The sequence below is a fragment of the Lagenorhynchus albirostris genome, chromosome 15, assembly GCF_949774975.1.
Source record: "Lagenorhynchus albirostris chromosome 15, mLagAlb1.1, whole genome shotgun sequence".
Taxonomy (NCBI): Eukaryota; Metazoa; Chordata; class Mammalia; order Artiodactyla; family Delphinidae; genus Lagenorhynchus; species Lagenorhynchus albirostris.
Window position 1 is genome coordinate 68,859,317 of NC_083109.1, and position 17,796 is coordinate 68,877,112.

Below are 17,796 nucleotides of genomic sequence, written 5' to 3' on the forward strand. Positions count from 1 at the left end.
TAGTCAGTTGTAAAAAAAAAAAAAAAAAAAAAAAAAATCAGTGTTTGTAAGGTAAAATTTTTATTTTTTGCTTTAGAATCAGAGCTTTCTCTGGTACTGAGACCTAGGAAGAAACCTTCTCCTACGGGTCTTCATAAAGGCAATTTATGTGAAATGAGACACAGTAATCAGAGTATGACTGTTCATTTTGACTTTCATGCTCCACCTTAAAAAGGATAAAATACAAACTGCCTTGGTCTAAGATGGTGGGTAGGACTTCCTATTTCTGCAGAAGCAAAGTCCAGTAAGTTAATTTAATACAAGTTCAAATAGTCCACTTACAACTGGGAAAAGGTAAGGGAACCCAAATTTCACCTTAGCTTGATCCCAGACATATGACAGACAGAATGAGTTTATTCCACTGGAGAAGGAGTGGTTCTTGAGCCTTTCCTGCCACTGGGGAAATTGAAGCGACAGAGGTAGAGAATATGATTTTAGGCAATTAAAAAAACTCTTTTTGCAAGTGAAGGTGATTTTTTCATTAATAAACTAATTATGTTCCATAATTGACATGAACATAATTGACATTACGTTTTGCTGCAATACTTCTTCCATCATATTGCAAGTTCCTTGAGCACAGACACCATGCCTTTTTTCATTTTCATATCCCTCACTGTGCCTAGAACACAGACTTACACACAACAGTGCTTAATAAATATTTATGAGTAAATCATCTACTTTCCTGAATCATGCTTCGATATAATGATCAATCCTGCGTACCTATTACTAAGAGGTGATTTCTATTACTGTGCGTCGTCTTTAGAGTTAGAATTCCAGAACATCGACACAATACAAGCACACGCCCACTGGCACCACACACACCTCACTGTGCTAGGCACACTACCAACATGAAACTGCACTTACCGTTAGAAGTCCATAATTCAGACAACACAGGAAATCAACCTACTGAACAACATCCTAACATTCCTAACAAGTGTACGAAACATTTATCAATGTTTACCTGAGTCACCTGCCTTCCAACAGGCCACACCTGATTCTGGCACCGTAAGTTGGATTTCTTTCTGCACTGCCTACCCTCCTTGGTACTTCGTTGGACAAGTTTCAAAAGATTCAAACGTACTCAGATGTCTTCAAATAAGAGAGCATCTGACAAAGGAGAGAGAAGATCAAAAAAATGATCTACAGCCCTGACTCTGGTTATCTTTCCACTAAACTTATGACTTCTCCCTCCCCAAAGCAAAGCCCCCCGAGGTTACCTTCATCTTAAGGGTATAAATGCCACTGGCCTCATCCTGGAGTTTAACGCTTTGGATGACCAAATCCCTGGTTTGCAACGTCCATAAGTGAACTGTCTCCCCATCTGAACCCTTCCTTCAGTATTTATCGGGGCAGTGCTGGGGGTTGTCAAAGACATCTTTCAGACCAACTGGTAAATGTGGAAAACGAAAAGTGTTCTGGCCTGGAAGTTTCAGTAATATTTCCACCTTCACTCATTGAGGTATAGAGCTGTATAAATTACTCAGGGTTCTACAGAGAGGTTTATGACCACATGAAGAGGGACTAGAAGCCTCAGAAAAGAGAACGGTAAACTTAACAAGCAGCTCTGGAGTGCTGGTCTGGACCAAGGTGGCTATCTGATCTAAAGCAGGTCTAAGGAGTCCAACTGATCTTATAAATATTGAATGTTTCAGGTCTCTATCTCACTTCCTTCCCTATCTCCTTAGAGTTTTAGAAAACTATCTAAAATTATACAATATTATACTGAAGTGTGGGGTTGGGAGGCATAAAATATGCCAACATTATCAGTCATATTCTAGATAAAAACCAGAGAAGTCACACATTCAGAACTAGAATGTGTCTGAAATTCTACTTTAATGAGACACACCACGAGCATGCACGCTATTCAGTCTGAGGAGGGCGTGGCAGTGCAGAAGAGTCAGACAAGGGCACCCAGAACAATTAAGAGGTACGTGTAGGACTTCGGAGAAAGAGTAACAGGAACTGGATTACTTATAGGCTGGAGAAACAGCAGCCGAGAGGCTCTCAGTCTTCAGGTACAGAAACGGTTAGCCTACAAAGGACGGTGGGTGATCAGTTGCTTCTCATCTCTATGGAGGGCAAGGCATTATTTCAGTGACAATACAGGGATTCTATCTTAGCTATTTAGATCAACTTCTTGACACAAAAAAGGTACACTGCAACAGACTTCTGATGGAAACTATAAAATCTTCAATCTCCTTTTGTGAATATCTTCCAAACCAAGATGGATCTGATGTGGTTCTCATCAGGCTCCTGAAAGTTCTACCCAAACAGGAAACTCTGTGATCAAGTTGCATCCGGGATCGCATGTGGTAGAGAATGAAAAAAACTTTGAGCATTTTTTATGTCCTTGATAACAACTCTCCCATACACTGAAGGATCTTGGATGTTGCTGGGTTTAGCGATCCCATGGCAGTGGCCTCGACATACTGAAGAGAATTCCATTCTGCACTCAGACACTGTATCTTCTTCACTTTATTAAAGGAAAAGTTGAGACACATAGAAGGAGAGGAACAGACTGATCAAGTTAGAGGCAGAGGTGAGGACAGGATCCAAGTCTTTATTGATATTCTCAACCTTATCTTGGGAATTACACTTTATAGCTAAGAAAAGATTGCTTCCAAGAGTGAGATTAGGGTAAAATGGCTAAGGGGACATTTAGGAAGAGAAGAGATCATCATCAAACAGTTTGCCTGAATTCATCAGTCTTTCCCTTGTGTGGGTTCTCTGGGGCATAGAGCGCTGGAGGGTATGGCAGAAGCTTTTCTCTCACATGAACCTCCCGATGTTTAGTGAGAACAGAACTCTTACTGAAACGTTTGCCACACTGCACGCACCCATAGGGCTTCTCTCCAGTGTGTACTCGCCGATGTTCTCGAAATCTCGTACAGTTATTGAAACTCTTCTCACAATCCACACATTTGTAGGGATTCTCACCAGTGTGGACTCTCCTGTGGGCACTGAAATGAGAACTGTTGGTAAAGCTTTTCCCACACTCTCCACACTGGTAGGGCTTCTCTCCAGTGTGGGTTCTCTGATGTATTATGAGACTCGAGCTCTGACTGAAGCATTTTCCACACTCTTCACATCTGTAGGGCTTCTCTCCTGTGTGGATTCTCTGGTGGGCACCGAAGTTTGAGGAGTCGTTAAAGCTTTTCCCGCAGTCAAGACATTTAAAAGGTTTTTCTCCTGTGTGGATTCTTTGGTGTCTAATTAGACTCCTGCTTCTACCAAAGCACTTCCCACAGACACTACACTTATAAGGATTTTCCTTCTGGTGGGTCATCCGGCACATGAGGCGAGCACTCCTTCCAAAGCTTTCTCCGTATTTGAGAAGTCGGTAGGGCCTTTTCCCCATGAAGGGCCTCTGATGCACAACAGCTTTCCCTAAATCTCTAGGCTGAGACATCAGTTTTCCCTGTCTGACTCCTTGAAGGTTGTCCCATTGTCTTCCTGAGATGCATTCCCTTTTACAATATTTACCTGGGTCAGCATTCTGAGAAACAACCCTTTTAGACTTTTCTATTAGTGCCCTATGCTGCTCCATGTCCTTATATATTACCTGTGTTGCATCCTCCTTGATACTACTTCCAATTTCAAAATCTGAAAAAAAAGACAATAAACATTTCAGACCAGTCATGTATCAACATAAACAACATGGCCTATAGGCCTTGTCTGTTAGGATCCCTGTGCGCTTCACTGGCCTCAGGCATGGGGACTCTTTCTGATTCACTGGGCCTTATTTTCTTTCAGTTCCACGAATAGCCAATAATACCCAGCACAAAGTAGGCCTCTGGAAATGTTTTCAGAATTTAATTATAATCCAAGCCATTATCCCCAATCTGTATCCTGATTAACGTGGGAGCAACTTAGTTTATCTCCCTGAAATTCCACTACAATTCATCCTGCTTTCAAAATTTCTCATCTATAATGAAAGTACGCTACACTTCATTAGTGTTTAGATTCTAATGATCAAGTCCAAATTCCTCAATGGACTTCTAAGCTTATCAACCTCTAGTCATACTCTATCCAAGGGTATTTCTTTCTTCTCAAATGTTGCTGTCACTTTGTTTTTCTGGCAGTCTCACACACAGACCACACTAACTCAAATCTTAATTCTCACTGCTCGACAACCAGAATTATCTTCTCCTCACTCTTTCATCTGCATCCCACAGTACATCTTGGATCCAGCTTTGCCGAGAAGTTTTCTGAACAGAGAGCATGATGTGGTGAAGACACAGGCTTTGGAATCAGACAGCTCTGGTTATGATTCCATCCTGGTCACTTATTAACTGTGTGGTTTTTGTATTAACTTTTTATTATGGAAAATTTAAACACAGAAAAGTAGAGAACAGTACATAAACTGAACTTCCATGAACCACTTACCCAATGATATACTCCTGGCCAATCTTGTTTCATCTCTATTCCCACACATTCTCTGCTCCCTCTACCCGGATTATTTTGAAGTAAATTCAGACATCGTATTATTTGATCCATAAATAGTTCACAAACTGTGTAAGTTAGGCCCAATCCAGGTTTGCTTGATTCTCAAACCCTTCTTATGTATTTTGCTATACTGCCTTTTTTCTACTTGCTAATTTCAACGTTACTTTCCTTCCACATATTGAGCTGAAACTGCTAACATCCCTCAGTCCTAAGTGGGGTGGCTGTGTCCTGGGCTGGAAGAGGAGGGCAGCCATCAGTGAATCCACTGACTTAGGTCAAAAGCCCTAACAATGTCATCTTCTGAAGTACTCTGATTGGGTCCAACATTGTTCTGGGATTTGGAGGAAGTTATAGCCTAGTAGTTGCCTCAGACAGAGCCTGATAATTTGATGACAGATCTGGAGCTCACCTTAAAAAACAAGATTCACAAGAGAAGGACTTTGTTTCCAAAGTTATCAACTTTAACAGTTCCAGTTACAGAGTTAATAATTTCAGCTTTCATTCCCATACAAAAACATAAATACTACCAGAGAGCATGTGTGTGAACTTCCTTTTCTAATGTTTGTTTTGAATAAGCATAGAGTACAGGAAGGAAAATAATAACAGGTAAGGTTAGAAAGACAAACTCAGATTAAGGATGGTTGTGGAATCTTAATACAAGTCTAATGGAGAAAACTGGTTTGGAGACTTTTACAGTAGTTTAGGCAAGAGACAGAGAAACGCCAAACTAGGGTAATGGTTATGGTAACTAAAGAGGGGGGCAGATGGGAGTTCTACAACAGCTGAAAAAACATATCATCTGCCTGGATGTAAACAAGGAGAGAGAAGGCATCAAAAAAATCTCTATCTTTTAAGTCTGGATGACCTGTGGGAGGACACAGGGAAGAGCCATAGTGTGGGAAGGAAGATGCTGATTTTAATTTTGAAAAATTTAAGCCTGGACTGCTGGTGAGACGCCTGTGGGGGCATCCAGTGGTCAGCGGGAAACCCGCAGGTGGAGCTCAGTACCAGAATAAAGTCTTTTTCTCTCTGCCTATCCTTTTTCTCATGCACATCACACATAACTGAGACATTTCTGTTTTGAGCTTACTGACACACCTCCTTGATCTGAGTTTTTCTCACGTTTAATTCCAAATTCTTCTTCCCCACAATATTTCTAGGAGATATTAAACATCATCTGCCCCATACACACCAAAACCGAGGCTGAGATCCCAAAAACCAAATCACGAGAATCCAAGTTCCTCCCTTGAACAGAAGCACCGTAAGAACAGGGACTCTGTTTATTCATCGATACCCCCCCCTTTTCCTCAAATGGCACAGGACACACGAGTATCTGCTTAATGAATAGACCTTCACGAGCGATGTGCCAGCTCTTCCGGCCTGTCAGCGGGTCCCACTCCCTTCTTTAGACCACAGCCCCTCACGGCCCTTACCACTCGGGCTTTGCAGCAAACCTGGAGGTCCCTGGAATTCTGGCTCTGGCACAATTTCCTCCTCACTCAGTCTCCCACTGCTGGAATCTTCAACTATTGCCTCCTGTGAGTCCTCCTCAGGTTCCCAGCCCGTAGGTTCCTGGGGTTCAATCTCAATGTCCTCCCTTTCTTGAATTGAGGGTGACGGGGCTTCTTCTGGGGTGCTAGTGGGAGGGGCAGATGCCCGAGAGTTAATCAGGGCATCCATCTCCTTGTAGAATGCACAGGACTCTAGCACGTGACCATTTTTCACTTTGCGGTAACTCTTCTGAAGGCTTTTGAACTTGGTCCGGCACTGTTCCGGTGTCCGGAGGAAGCCACACTCTTGCAGCTGTTCAGCCACGGCCCCGTACAACTTGCTCTTCCGATGACAGGCTTGCAGTGCTTCATAAAACCGAGTCTCACGGAGGATGTCAAGGAAAGTCTTGGTTTCCTCGTAGCCCCAGTGCACACCTGCCGTTCAAGGATAAAGTTCAAAGATACAAGGTGTCTGAAGCCTCTATACATTACAAAATATAAGAAGTACAAGAAAACAAATCCCATTCCCTGGAACTATTATATGCCTGGGAATAAGCTTTGTAAGAAATGAGAAGGTCTATATAAAATAACTATAATATTATATTGAAAGACATAAAAGAACTAGAAAGAATGGAGAGACACTATGTTTCTGGATAGGAAGATTCAAGTTGTACAGATATCAACTGTCAGATGAATCTATAAAGTCAAAATCCCAATAGGATTTTAAAATTAAAATTGATGAACTGATCTCAAAGTTTACTTGGTAGAATAAAAATGTAGCCCCCCAAATCTGTCATTACTATGGTTCTTAAGGATTTAGCTGTCTGTCTTTTAAAAATTGTTAGGAATAATGGGCTAGGACACCCAGCAGGAACTTTTCCCCCAAATTCCCTATCATTTCTTTAGCCCGTCTTCTTTGAACAGCAGAACTATGTCCAGAGTAGTTTTTGATGTTACTGAGTCCTCTACTTTGAGAGATGAAACCATCTGTAAGACAGGCAGATGTCCTGCTTTTATAGCAGAATTAAGCTTTTCAGGATATGTCTGAAGACAGTTTGTTAAACATGCTTTTTGGGTGTTTTATAATCTGTAGTAGGAAAGTCTTTTCTGTCCTCCAACTTACTGGGTGGTCTCTTTCAGTCATATCATTGGATTCCATATTTGAAACCACCTACCCTCATGTCTATGGATTTCCAGAATGATGAATACCTGTATAATGCATTTTCCCATCTTTTTCCTGAGATCTGTTTGTTTTGAATAGGTATAGTCATGAGTACAGTCTCAGATCTCCCAGCCTGGTTTATTTTTCCATTCTACCTAAGAAATTATCATCTTTTCATAAAGTGGATTACAGAAACATTACTAATAACTGTGACACCAGGCAGTGTTTTATTGCATTTTAGCATCTGCAGAATGCCTTCATCTACATTATCTCATTTAACGCTAACAACTACCCTCATATTCTTAGCTATATTTTAGACAGAAAACTGAAGCTCAAAGTAGTTATATGATATGTCAGCTGTCACATAGCTACTAACTGGTGGTTTAGTTCTGCATGTCCCAGGCCCCAAATTTCAACACCATCTTTCTTTTGCATAGTATCTTTTTTTTTTATCCTTTTAATTTCAATATCTCTGAATATTGTTTAAGATGTATCTCTTGTGGTTCTGGGTTTTTGAGCATAAGCCACCCATTCTCCTTGCTTTGGCCCTGCAATAAGCCTTTCTCTGCTCCAAAAAAAAAAAAAAAAAAAGAAAAAGATGTATCTCTTGTAAGCAATATAGTTTTTAAAAATATATCTGATAATCTTAGACTTTTAAATTTGTAATTAATGATATATTCGGATTTACATCTGTCATCTTACTGATTTTTTTCCATTTAATGCATCTACTTTGTGATTCTTCTTTTCCTTTCTTGTCTTCTCTTTGAATTTCTTTTTTTTTTTAATTCTTTTTTTTTTGTTGTTGTTAGTTACATATTCCTTTATGGACTATCCTTGATAGTATAATAATGTATCCTTGACTGTTACAATCTAATACAATTGACTGCATTGTAACAATTCTCAGATAATGTTAGATCCTTAGAACCCTGGACTCCATTTGTCTTCCTTCCACAGACCCCAAATACTCAAAATGCATGCTCTAACCCAAAATAGAACCCTTCATGGCTGTTACTCAGACTGCACTGGGGGTAACAAAACACCTGGGAGTACTTTCAGTTACATGGCCAATTACAGTGATGAGTGGCAAGGTGTGCGTGACAGAATTCCCTGGGTTTGGTCACTTCTGGTCTACTCCTTTTTCCACAAGACCACATCATCCATTTTCAAACCAGAAAGAAAAAAAAAGCACCATTCTTACCACTCAGGTTTTGAAATAAGACAGGAGCACCACGAAGCTCAGACTTCTGGATAAACTCAACACCCATTTCATCACCATCAGATTCTTCTGCGGCTTCTTCCTCCTCCACCAAATTGATCTGTTCTTTAGCATTGATACCAATTCTCTTTAGTCTGGGGAGAGACAGAATCTCCTTTGGCTTATCCGTGGATGAAGTATGAGCTGCAGGGTTCAACAAAACATCCATGTCCTCAAAGAAGGCACAGGGTTCCAGCACATGGCCATTTCTCACTTTTCGATAACTCTTCTGTAGACTTTTGAACTTGGTCCGACACTGCTCTGGTGTTCGGAGGAAGCCACATTCTCGCAACCATTCAGCTACAGCACCATATACTTGGCTGTTTCGGGGACAGGCCTGAAGTGTTTCATAAAAGCGAGACTCTTTGAGAATTGTAAGAAAAGTCTTAGTTTCCTCGTAACTCCAATGCACGCCTGCTATTTTTTCATCTTCCAAACCCCACTGCTGCTGCTCTCTCCGTGTTTTCCCTGCATTCCTTGCAGGGGTCTGAATAGCATGAACTGATTTTTCCTTGATATAGTTGCTTTGTAGGACATTCCTCTTATTAGGGGATTGTAGACCTATTGTCCATGGCTCCTTTCTTTGCGCCAACTGTGCCATCTTGTTAGCTGTAGACGCTGTGTTTCCTAGAGTAAGAGAAACATACTTCATGCTAGAGAGATCATCACTGCATGCCCCAATCTCCTGCTGTAGTATGCTCTCCTGGAACACTTGTTCACACCTATCCTTTAAAGGTCTTGTTCAGTTCCTTCTCTAAAGTCTTCCTCAATCACGATCATGCACACTAGTTTCTTACACGAGTTATTTGGCACAATCATCTACTAACTAACTTAAGACTACCGTTTCACTTCTCATATATGTACCACTTCCTTCCCCAGCTAGTTCTTAAAGGAAAACTTTTAAGGGTAAGAAACACGTATTACATTACCTTCAATTCCCTCTCAGTATCTAACATTGTGTTAGGTTCAGAGCGTGCTCCTATGAACCAGTATTCGTTACTTATAAAGTGTGCTTACACCTGCTCCCCACATCCCCTCACTCTCCCACTCAACACACACATACACACACTAGGGCTATGGGAGATGAGAAGTCAAGAACTTTTGGAGACATTCTGGCGAAGTTAATGGGAAAGAGATGTAAGAATAGGAAAGTAACTTAATATTTTACTTTACAATATGGTGGAGATCAACATGTCTTAAGTTGGAATCTGAGCTCCACCACTTACTTTACTTTCTGACCAGGGGAAGTTTCTTAATCTCTCTGAGCCTCAGTTTCCTAGGAAATAATATCTATTCAACAAGGTGCTGGGAATATTAAATAAAGGATCATCTGTAAAGCGTCCAATGCCTAATAAGTATGTAATAACATTTAGTTTCCTTCTATAGAAAACACACATAGGAGTTTCACAGAATTCTCCTAGGGAGGCAGCATCAAATCAAATCCTTGCTGAAAGAACCCTGGGGATGGAGATTTGCTCTTCAGTTTCACATGAGAGAAGTAAGTGTAGGGACAATGAAAGTTCAAACATCTACCAGGACCAGGCAGGCAAAGTAAAGGAGTGAGGTGGTTGGAGTGAGAGCCCTGGCATTTTAGCACGAGCTCCGCCACTCAGCTGTGGTCAATGGCTGCTGTGAGAGAAGGTGGGCCCATTGTGCCTGACGTTTGATTTTTTAAGAGATACTGGAAATCCAGATTTATAAACTAATTTTATATTAAAACTCTGTGCAAGGCCCAAATATGTTTGTAGGCTAGACTCATAAGCCTTTAGTTTACAATCTATGATGAAAGACCGAGCCAGGTGTCTGTGGGCCTGGGCCTTTCCATACGTAATTATTATACATGGAGGCACTGGGCTAAATCTGAATGTCCATAGTATGGTCTCTAACCCACTCATGGCAGATTTTACTAAGACCTATAATTCATCATTTTACTAGGTCTGGATGCTGTGTGATCCAAGGCAACACTAGGAAACAGCTATTGTGTAGGCAACTTGCCATGTGGCCATCTTTCACTGGCTCCTGTAACAACACTAACAGCAATGACTACCGAGATAACCACACAGGTCTTTGAAGGATGAATGATCAGTGATGAAGTGCAGAGACCCTAAGTAAAAGTTAAAATCAAGGGTCCTGGGACCTCCCTGGCAGTTCAGTGGTTAAGACTCTGCATTTCCACTGCAGGGGGAGCAAGTTTGATCCCTGTTTGGGGAACTAAGATCCCACATGCTGTGGGTGTGACCAAAAAATTTTAAAAAAATTATAAAAATAAAATAAAATCAAGGGTCCTGCTGTTTTGGGAAGAGTGCTTTGTTACTGGTGTGTCATCTTAAGTTGATCATTTTTTTAAACTGCTTTAATTACTTTCTGATTATAAACAATTGTCAGTTTATCTTTATTCATTCAGTTTGACATGGCCTATTTTGTAAACTCTGTACTTCAGGGTCTATATGTATTGTTGTCCAACAGAACTTTCTTTGATGATGATGTTCTGTAACTGTGCTGTCCAATACAGCTATTGAATACCTTTTTTTTTTTTTTTTTTTTTTGCGGTACATGGGCGTCTCACTGTTGTGACCTCTCCCGTTGCGGAGCACAGGCTCCGGAGGCTCAGCGGCCATGGCTCACGGGCGCAGCCGCTCTGCAGCATGTGGGATCTTCCCGGACCGGGGCATGAACCCGTGTCCCCTGCATTGGCAGGCGGACTCTCAACCATTGCGCCACCAGGGAAGCCCTATGAATACCTTAAATGTAGCTACTGTCAGTGAGGAACTGAATTTTAAACTTTATTTAATTTTAATTAATTTTATAAATTTAAATTTAAACAGCCACGTGTAGCTAGTGGCTACTCTATTAGACAACAAAGGTTTATAGTATCTATAGTGTGTATTGGTGCACATTTTAGGCCTATAATTTTATTCATAAGTAATCTCTGACTTGTAGCTTACATATGAATGAACCATATTTAGCCCTGTTGTTAAAGCAGATGATATAGCTCTTCAAAAGTTTGCTTGTAAAATTACATGTCAGTGGTTATGTGTGCCTGTAAAAATTTGTGCTATTTAAAAAATTCACAACACGCTATCAAGGTTGTTGTATTGAAATTACTTTTTTCCTTCTGTTTATAAGATTTCCATCCACTCAGTGAATATTTGCTGGGCGCCACCCATATGTCAGGCTCTGTGCACAGTGTTGGGGTTACTATGGGTTAAACAAAAACAAATCCTAAAAAGACCTTATGACTTCACGGAATTTTTAGTCTAGTGGATGTAGGTAAGTTTATATTTCAATAATATGACAATCATATATAAATCTCCCCAATGTTTTAATCACTAAATTATAAGAATGTATAAAAATCTACAATATAAATTGGAAGAAAGGAATGAGTGAGGTATGAGAACATGGTATGCTAGAGGCCAGAAATGACTAGACAACCCATGGAGGTCCTTAAAGTGATAACATTTATAACTATTTTATAATCGGTAGAAGTGAATATATTAGAAATCCCCAAATCTTTTATTTGAAAAGGGATAGAATCCTTACCCAGGGAGACCATGTTCCCAATACTCTCCTTTCTAATATCCCGGTAGAGGTCTCTGTGAGCAGGAATCTGACGCACACTCTTTTTGTAGGAAAAACCTCTTGCCATGTGGACATCTTTCAGTGGTCCCTGTAACACACTAACAGTAATGACTACCAAGATAACCACATGGGTTTTTGAAGGATGAATGATCATGGATGAAGCACAGAAAGGCCCTAAATAAAAATTAAAATCAAAGAACCAAGTGTATATTATGTGCCAAATGAAGCAGAAGGTACTATAAAGCATCGTAAGAGAGATGATCCAGCAAGGAATCCCATTACTCAGATGGCTGGGTGCAGTCTTTTCTGGAAAAGGAGCAAGGGGGAAAAGTCTCTTGGAAGGAGTATAAAAGTTTGAGGAAATCATTGTGACTGAATATCCTAGGAAGTTAGGCTAGAGAGAACAATTACAATTTACCTGGGACCCAACAGGAACTCGTGTGGCTGTTGCTTCCTGATCTATGGTGTTCCATTCATCAGCAGGAGCAGGAACCCAGGGAGAAGGCCGAGCTGTAAGAAGAGAAAGAAACAATTAGTGTTGTTGGCTCTGCCATCTTATTCATGCTGCTTCTCCTTTTATGAAATGAGCATGTATAAAAAAACCGACAAACATAAATTGGTCATTTTCTCAATGAATTCAGAACAATGCCCCAAACCACAGTACCCTAACGCAGGGCTCACAAACACAAATGCTTTTAGGGAGTAAGCAGGTAAAGGACATCATGAAAGGGGAGAGGTAAGGACTGTGGGGAACTGGAGAGCACATGTCCCACTGGGTACACCCAGTGTTCCGCTCCAGCTGATGCTTCATTGTGAGATTATTGCCCTGGCACAGAGCTTCTAACTTTTTTTAAAAATTTTATTTATTTTATCTTTGGCTGTGTTGGGTCTTCGTTGCTGTGAGTGGGCTTTCGCCAGGTGCAGCGAGCGGGGGCTACTCTTCTTTGCAGTGCGTGGGCTTCTTCACTGTGGTGGCTTCTCTTGTGGAACACGGGCTCTAGGCATGCAGACTTCAGTAGTTGTGGCGCGTGGGCTCAGTAGTTGTGGCTCTTGGGCTCTAGAACGCAGGCTCAGTAGTTGTGGCGCATGGGCCTAGTTGGTCCGCGGCATGTGGGATCTTCCTGGGCCAGGGCTAGAACCCATGCGCCCTGCATTGGTAGGCAGATTCTTAACCACTGAACCACCAGGGAAGCCCCAGAGCTTCTAACTTTTTCAAGAGAAGCCAGAAAGCGGGACTTTTATGTACAATCTCAAGTCTTAAACCTTGAGAACTAAAAACAAACAAACAAAACCCCCAAACCAAAAACTCCTTGTAGGTGAAACAAAACAATCTGATTTGGCACGTGAGTTACCAGTTCGCTATCTCTAGCACAAATTAATTCCCTATGAGTGAATACTGTCCTAAAAAATGTTAGCGTATACAGATACATAGTACTGAACACTACAGGGAAATATACCCCCAGAAAGGTGGAAGGAAGATATATAAGCTTATATAGTATAAGGCAGTCTGTGGTCTAACTTCTCCTCTAGAATTCACTATCTAGGAAAACTTTAAGAATAAATATTACTGTGACCAAGAACTCAAAAGCTTGATCTACCACTTTCTATGGAATCAAACTGAATCAGTTCCTTAGAAATACATTATTCCCTTAGGCACACATGGCTGAAATCCTATCTCTTCTTTTAGAAGGAATTCACCTTTCTGAGATATCTATCCCTCAAATTTTCTGTCCTCCTTACCCCCAGTAAGGACCTCAACAGAAGAAACCACCTAACTTTAGGAATTCCTTATCACCTGAGATGGCAAAATCCAGAAACACCATGGATTTATCAGGTAAAGTAACTGACAGCATATAATCCATGTGAACAAGGGAACTTTGATGCTGATGAACAAACAATGAAAACTCCAGAAACCATTAATATTTGCAATGCATTCTATCATAATATGAATTTCAGGAGGGATAAGGAGGTGGGGTGCGAAGTGGTGAATCTTGCCTCTTGATGAGGGGTTCTGTAAGTCAGACAGATTTGAAGTTTAACAATAATCATGCCATTATGGGAGAAAGGAAACTAACATTTACTGAGCACTATTATGCACTGACCCTTTTTACGATGCCTCCTTTAATCTACGCTAACAACCTTAGTATTTTCCTTTTACAGATGACAGAATGGAAAGTTTGAGAAGTTTAGTAACTTGACCAAGACCACACAGATAAAGAATGGCAGAGGTAGGTTTTGAACGCATACTGTCTACCTCTAAAGCCTAATTTCTTAATCTCTATGCATTAATACACAGAGATTAATTAATATTACTTGCCCGAGATAACACAGGGAGGGGGCAGAGAAAGGATATAAACCCATGTCTTTCTACTGTAGGTTCAGTGATCTTTCCACTCTTCTCTTTAAGCCTGACACCATGCTGCAGAGGAGGGAGAGATCATGGTGGACTGGGAAGGGCAGGGTCTTCATTTCCTTGTATTTGACTTGATTCATTAACATCTAGGGCAGATATGAACACCAGTTGTCTCTTCTCTATGAAGTCTTATTGTTTATCCCTCTCATAAGCCACTTCTGTGATGCCTTACTGTCAGTCACTTTTTGAAAAAAAATCTCATTTCCTCTTCCAGTTTTTCCAAGTTGCATATAGTCAGCCAAGAACACACATACTTACACATGCGGCAGGACTAAAAACCACAAGCTGATTGCAGGATAGAGGTTCTTAAATAACACTATGAGACCTTAAGGCCAGTCTGGGCAATCTATGTTTTCTCAGATTCCATCTTTAAGATCCCTTTTACTTATGTCACACATATTCCCAAGTCTTGAAGCTAATGAAGTCTTTCTCCCCAATATTCAATTTACTTTCAAATATGTATTGAGGGGATGCTACGCTGAACAAGTCACAGTGTTAGGGCTACAAAACAAATCTGCCATGGTCTCTGCACTGGGCATGCTCTGAGTTCTTCTTACCATTCTTGGGTAAGGGCCGAAGCTCTCTCTTTTGGTTCAGCTGCTCCTGGTGTCCTGAGTGGAGGCTTTCAGCTCCCTCCAGAGACATCACTCTGGGTTGGGTCTCCACCTGCTGTGGCTGAAAGTCTGCCACCTCCCATGCTGCTCCAAGTGGGGCTTGCTTCTCTGAGTACACAGGACTGCTAACCTGGGAAATAAAGTCAGTGCCATAGTGGGAAAAGGGAGTTAAAGAGGGCTAGATCAGGGCCAAATTCCCCCAAGAAAGATATCAAAGAAGGATAGAAGATGTGAGAAGGAATGAAAATTTCACTCCATTCCCTATGGGACCTCTGAGGGCATCAGGATAATAGTATTGTCCAGAAGTCTGGGCATAAGGGCATAGGAGAGTGCTCTTTATTAGTATACAGAGGGGCAAAATCTCTTAGGAGTGAAATACAGAGCCTCCCTGTTATCAGACTAGACATTATTTGAGTCCTCATATCTATTAGGTTCACAGAGAAAAGTTCTCAGAACACTAATTAATTCACTAGTGCACTGAAAACTTAGAAAATTAATCTCGACATCTAGTGTCTATTTCTGACCAACACAGCAACTTGCTAATAGTCAGATCTTTACACAAATCCTGTGCAAGGTGAAAGTGCAAATCTTGCAGGATTTCATGAGGTTACTGAAAGGGCTGTTGAAAAACAATTAGAAGAGCATGCAAAGCCACTGACAAATAAGGATCAGCAATTCAAATGGAGAAGAGTGACAAGGATGATGACATTGAGGGCACTTCAGAAGACACGGATTGGAATATTAAAGGATTACAAGAGGCCCTGGGGTAACTGATAAAGTCCTTTCTTTCCTTTTCTTTTTGGGTGGAGAGCAGGGCAAAATAGCCCTCTTTAGGATCAAGCTACAAAAGTAAAATCCTGTGAAGCATAATGTACTGTTCTCTCATATAATTTTGGGGGGAAACATTACGCAAAGATTTAAAACAAATACTTAGCTGCATAATGTTTAGTGTCATTTGCAAGATAACAGTTCAACCAAAGCTTTTTTTCTATTTAATATGAAATTCTTATCCCTTTTAAGTAGATTCCCTTTAAAGGTCTTTCATTATTACCACTTATCCTTCCATAATTTGCATTTCCTGCAATGCATCCCTTGCCCATCTTCCTTTCCACCCCCTTCTTGCTAAATACAAAAATTTGGAAAACCCTCTCTCACCTGCTGTCTTAGTCTTCCAGTCTCTTTCTCCAAATGTATTACCAGGGCCACCGCCTCCTCTCCACTTTCCGGACACTGCTTCTGTGCCCACGCCTGAATCTTCTCGGGTAAAATGGTGAGAAACTGCTCAATCACCAGCAGCTCCAGGATCTGTTCCTTGGAACGCATTTCTGGCTTCAGCCACCGGCAGCAAAGTTCCCAGAGTTTACTGAAAGCTTCATGGGGTCCGGTCACATCCTCATAACAGAATTGCCTGAAGCACTTGCGAAAAGTCTCGGACTCAGAGCTGTCCGATCCTTCCAGAATGGGCTGCGATGCCCACTCGGGCTCCTTTTCCACCTTCATTATTAGGCATCCCTCAACCTCCAGGGGCGCGTCGATCTGAGGGTCCAGGGATGCAGCCATGCTCTAACCCGGGGGTCAACCTCACGTCTAGCTCAAAGGAGACTCGAAACCAAACCTTCGAGAGCTCCCTGCTAATGGTTTTGGAAGTGTGGGAAGGCGGGGAAGTGAAAACGGCAGTGTCAGCAGGAACAGGGTACCCCAGGCTGATTAATCAAATCTATCCTAGGCCCTTGAAAAGGTGAACATGTACCCTAAGGTCCAAGAACTCAGCCTCTTCTCCCAACAAGATGTGTCCCCGCGTTGTGGTTTTCCAGGGTGCATCTTTTAGTGCAGTGTCGGAAAGAGCAACGCTAGAGGACTGGGAGAAAATCAAGGGGACCGCGGACAGGAAGGCGGGGGCGGACAGCCGGGCCGGGAGGGGGTGTGTCAGACACCCGGGTAAGGGCCCGGGGGAGGCCCCCGAGTGGGTGGGGCCGGATGCGTAGGCCCCGCCCGGCCCCGGGTTCGAGGCTCGGGGCACGGCAGCGCGCCCAGGCCGCTGCGGGTTGCTGGTGGGGGCCGACGTTATCCGAGGCCAGCGCCCGGCTCTTCTAGGCCAGGGTGGCCCGGGCCGTCCTCAGGAAACCTCCACACGCTGAGGAAAGCCGCGAATAGGTCCTGTCCCTAAGGGGATAGAAGCGGCGGGGACCAAACAACGATTCGTAGGGTGGCGGCTGCAGGATCCTCGCTCGCAGCCTCGTCTGCTCTGTTCCCGGACTGCGCGGGGGGCGCTGGGAGCAGCAGCCACGCATGCGCCACTCGCGCCCGCGCGCCGCGGGGCTCAGCAGAGGCTTCCTCCTCGGCGAGGGGCTGGGGGGAGGGGGCGGCGCGGTGGACTCTCGCGAGAGCGCGCAGAGCAGCGACGCGCTGCTGAGACACTTTAGGAATGAGAAGGGTTGCGGCGGCTCTTCGCCGGGGCGGACGGACACACTGCAGGCACTTTGCAAGAGACTGTGGAACAGTGTGAGAAAGGGGAGTGGGCGTTCTCCGTCAGCCGGAGAATCTGGGAGGCGGGGAGAGACTGTGAGGTTGAGGAGCGCTAATGAGGACGTGGCGCGAAGTCCTTTCTGACGCGGGGTGTGAGGACTCGTTTGCCTGGCGGAGGTTTCTGTCACGCGCTGCGAACGGTCGCGTGCTGGAAGGGCTGCTATAGGCGGCGACCCTCGGCGGGACAGCGGCCCTCGCGGAGGGACACGGTGCCGCCCCCCGCCCTCCCCTGGGGGAGCATATGTGAATGTTCGCATCTGTGAATGTCCCCA

At 42.8% G+C, this 17,796-nt stretch overlaps 1 protein-coding gene across 1 annotated transcript; it reads right to left on the reverse strand.

Annotated features, from left to right (window-relative positions):
* Window positions 1-2,689: 2,689 nt before the first annotated feature.
* On the reverse strand, window positions 2,690-16,558 carry ZKSCAN2 (zinc finger with KRAB and SCAN domains 2). Its single transcript, XM_060123340.1, has 7 exons — window positions 16,154-16,558; window positions 14,942-15,128; window positions 12,390-12,481; window positions 11,933-12,059; window positions 8,336-9,019; window positions 5,919-6,410; window positions 2,690-3,642 (listed from the first exon to the last, which is right to left on the reverse strand). The coding sequence occupies exons 1-7, from the start codon at window positions 16,556-16,558 to the stop codon at window positions 2,720-2,722; spliced, it is 2,910 nt and encodes a 969-aa protein (XP_059979323.1). The 3' UTR covers window positions 2,690-2,719.
* Between the last annotated feature and the right edge of the window lie 1,238 nt (window positions 16,559-17,796).

Coding starts and splice junctions, on each gene's coding strand:
- ZKSCAN2 (XM_060123340.1), bottom strand. CDS start 16,558: ATGGCTGCATCCCTGGACCCTCAGATCGACGCGCCCCTGGAGGTTGAG. Junction 15,129..16,153: donor CTGGAAGACTAAGACAGCAG/GTGAGAGAGGGT, acceptor TTTATTTCCCAG/GTTAGCAGTCCTGTGTACTC. Junction 9,020..11,932: donor TGGGAACATGGTCTCCCTGG/GTAAGGATTCTA, acceptor CTCTTACTCTAG/GAAACACAGCGTCTACAGCT.